This window comes from Etheostoma spectabile, chromosome 23, assembly GCF_008692095.1.
Source record: "Etheostoma spectabile isolate EspeVRDwgs_2016 chromosome 23, UIUC_Espe_1.0, whole genome shotgun sequence".
NCBI classification, from domain to species: domain Eukaryota; kingdom Metazoa; phylum Chordata; class Actinopteri; order Perciformes; family Percidae; genus Etheostoma; species Etheostoma spectabile.
Window position 1 is genome coordinate 15,738,468 of NC_045755.1, and position 3,245 is coordinate 15,741,712.

The 3,245-nt window shown below is 39.4% G+C and overlaps 1 protein-coding gene across 3 annotated transcripts in view; it reads left to right on the plus strand.

The window, feature by feature from the left end:
* orc5 (origin recognition complex, subunit 5) overlaps nt 1-3,245 on the plus strand; it is a 9,401-nt gene that overhangs the window by 887 nt on the left and 5,269 nt on the right. For all 3 annotated transcript variants that reach the window (XM_032505530.1, XM_032505532.1, XM_032505529.1), the window contains exons 3-5: nt 164-256; nt 1,660-1,845; nt 2,193-2,267. In XM_032505530.1, the coding sequence (XP_032361421.1) occupies nt 164-256; nt 1,660-1,845; nt 2,193-2,267 (354 nt within the window). The remainder of the gene's footprint in view (nt 1-163; nt 257-1,659; nt 1,846-2,192; nt 2,268-3,245) is intronic.

The window sequence follows — 3,245 nt, forward strand, 5'->3', positions numbered from 1 at the left end:
ACCTGGCAAATAAAGCTGATTCTGATTATAATTATAAATAAACCTTGTTACAGCCCCAGCTATTACTATTACTACTATTATTATTATTATTATTATTATTAGTGATCGTAATGTAGTGTCACAATTGTATTGAGTAGAAATGTACTGAATTTTGTTCTTACAGCCACACCAGTACAGCTACCCCTCAATCTTCATCTATGGTCATCGGGCTTCAGGGAAGAGTCATGTCATGCATGTTTTACTGAAGGAACTTGAGGTGAGAGACATTTGTTGTCAGTTCACTAGTCTGGATCAGTGGAGGTACCTTTTCCGGATACAGCTAAGCCACTTGCCGGATGTCTGCTCTCTGTATGTGCCGTTCAAAAAAATAAACTTCACTATGGCAGACCACAACAAACTTAGAGCTAGCAAGCCACATGCTGAAAATTTGGGCATTTGCGCAACAACGCAGGCCTGCCTAGTTCTTTTGGGAAATAATTGTAAAGATTTTCAAGAAATTTGGGGGCGTTTTGGGGCGTTTAGGCACCAATTGGGGGAATTGCTATGGACGAAGTGCACACGGCGATACACTGGTAAGAGCAAATTACACTTAACCATGTATCCAGCTTATTTATATGGCTCACATTACTGTATTATGTGAACAGTTAGCTTGATTTAATATTGTATGTGGTGTTTTCTTTTGAGGGGTGAAAATGTTCCACCAAAACAAGTTCCATTTCCGAAGTCTATTTTGCAGAGACACCCTTGCTGTGTCCGAAATTTAGAGCCGCCCAAGACGATTGTGATTGGAGCAACCCAGAGCGTTTTGTTTTCTTCTATCCCAGAATGTATCTGTGGTGTAGCCAGAACTTTCTCCGCAGCACTGTGGAGATAAGTTTGGCAATCCTATCAGTCATCAATCATCTAAGACCATCAGTTCAGGAACATCTGTGGCTGAATGGTGTTTGTTTGTGCGGGTCCAAATTAGTTATCACTGCAGACGGACAGCACAGGTTTGTTACAGGACAAACTTTTAATCAGGTTTGTTTCACTGTGTGCTTAACATGAAAGAGTTTGACTCACTGACTACTTTAAGCTCATATAAACCCTAAACACATACTGGAACTTAAATCATGCAAAGCCTCCTTCAGACCGCTGGCGGAGTGCTTAGTCCTTAGAAATATTACATTTTATTTAAAGTACCAAACATTTCAGTTACTTTAATAAGTTATTTTTCATTTCGATAAAAATGTCCTTCTCACTGCACACAAAGCTTTGTGTGCATTCTTTAAATGGGTGCGTATGGCTTATGTTGCCCTTTTTGATTCAAATTTATGGAAAGAATATGGATAACATGTCAAAAAATAGTAAAAAGAAGCTCCTCCTAGAAATTTCCCAGACCCCAAAATAACGGTTTGGTGTCTTTTGCTTGAAAAGTGGCTGAAATGATTGATTAATTATAAAAAAAATAGTTGCCAATTACTTTGTATTTTAATCAACGTATTCGTAAAGTGACTAATCAGTTACACCAAATTAAAGCAGAGGGGAACTCTGACCATTTAAATACTCTATTGTAATTTCATCACGGACAGATTGAAGGAGAGAATCAGTACCATGTGAAGATGTGTATTTAACCCAATTACCCAACTGATTGTCTTGTATCATTCCTCCTCTTTGCAGCTGCCTCACGCCACAGTCAGTTGTGTCGAATGTGTTTCTGTTGCGTTGCTGTTCGAACAAGTTCTGCTGGCCTTCTTTGGCTGCGCCGCCACCTCGCTGCTCCCCCGCAGCGCCTCCCTGTCTGACTTTGTACGCGTCTACAGACAGCAGTGCTCCCAGGCTCCTGCCAAGCAGACGCGATACATTGTGAGAACCGTGCACTTGACGCCCAACCAGAAAGTCACAAAATCCCTCCTCCATGGCACATTTTTTATTATTTGGATGTGTCACTTAAATGTTTGTATGATAATACGATTAGTAGTGATAACATATGCAGATATATGCTAAACAAAGCACCAGATGCAAATTGGGGATTTCCTGCCAGCACATGAGGTTTAATCTAGTATTTTGGCTTCATCATTAGATAATATTTGAAAGTGTGCTCAAAGCATATAAAACAGCAATGTGCTGATAGAACAGCCCTCCGCTACCTTTTTAGTTTAATAATTATAGATGTTACAAAATAAGCTCAAATGTGCACGTACATTTTTCAGGTCATGGAAAAAGCTGAGCTTCTGAGAGACACCGATGCCAATCTCCTCCCTGCTCTACTGCGCCTTCAGGAATTGGTGAGACAGGGCAGCTAGCGCTTTATGTTATTTATTAAGTGAGCCACTTTATTGTTGATGCAGTGTGTGGATGATGAAGAGGGACTGGAAGAGCTTCTTTTGAAATGAATGACCTTGAGCTGAGTGCGTGGAGCTCTTTCATAATGCTGTTAGGAAGACAGGATGGCAACCACTCAGCATTTTAATTAAAGACATCAAGAGGACAAAGACTTATTTGATTATTTGTGTTTTATTCCTGTGAAAGGTGGATTGTGAGTGTATAGAGGAATTTTGTCTTTTCAATGTATTGTCGCGTCAGTGCTCGCAGGAATCTGAAGTGTTACTGGGATGCAGATTTACATGTATGTGAAAGATGACAGGATGATAAGGAGTTGCGGTGTCTCTAATAGTGTATTATTATTATGACCCTGCAAAAAGGTTAACATGACACATTTACTGCCTGGGTTACATACTGAGGGTATTTTATTTATTATAGTGGCAGAAAGGCACATGTAGTGGTTAGAGTGTGATCTCTTTCACATATCTTGCACATATTAACATATTTAGGAAAAGAGTTGTGCCGTTATCTTTTTCCGAATCGGTGTAGCCTTCCAAACTGCTTTTTTGGGCAGGATGAGTTGTTGTGTATCGCCTGAAAATACATTTTTAGGGTACCTCAATTTTTACCAGTATTGAGTATCAATCTGACACTAATGCTCTCTTTTCTTAAGTTAAAGATCTGTTACCTCTCTGAGCTGAATTCATTTATTTAAGATAGCGTAAGGCATCGCTTTGGCACTAAAACATGTGAGTGGAACTGATTGCAGAAATGCTGAATTGTATGACTTTGATAAAGAAACCGTGTTTAATGTGGATCATCACAATCTGAAACAAATATTTGGTAAGTCGATCAACAGAAGGTTTATCAGTATACTGATTGTCAATGTACTGATGGTGCTCTAAGCATTGATTGTCAGTGTACTGATGGTGCTCTAAGCA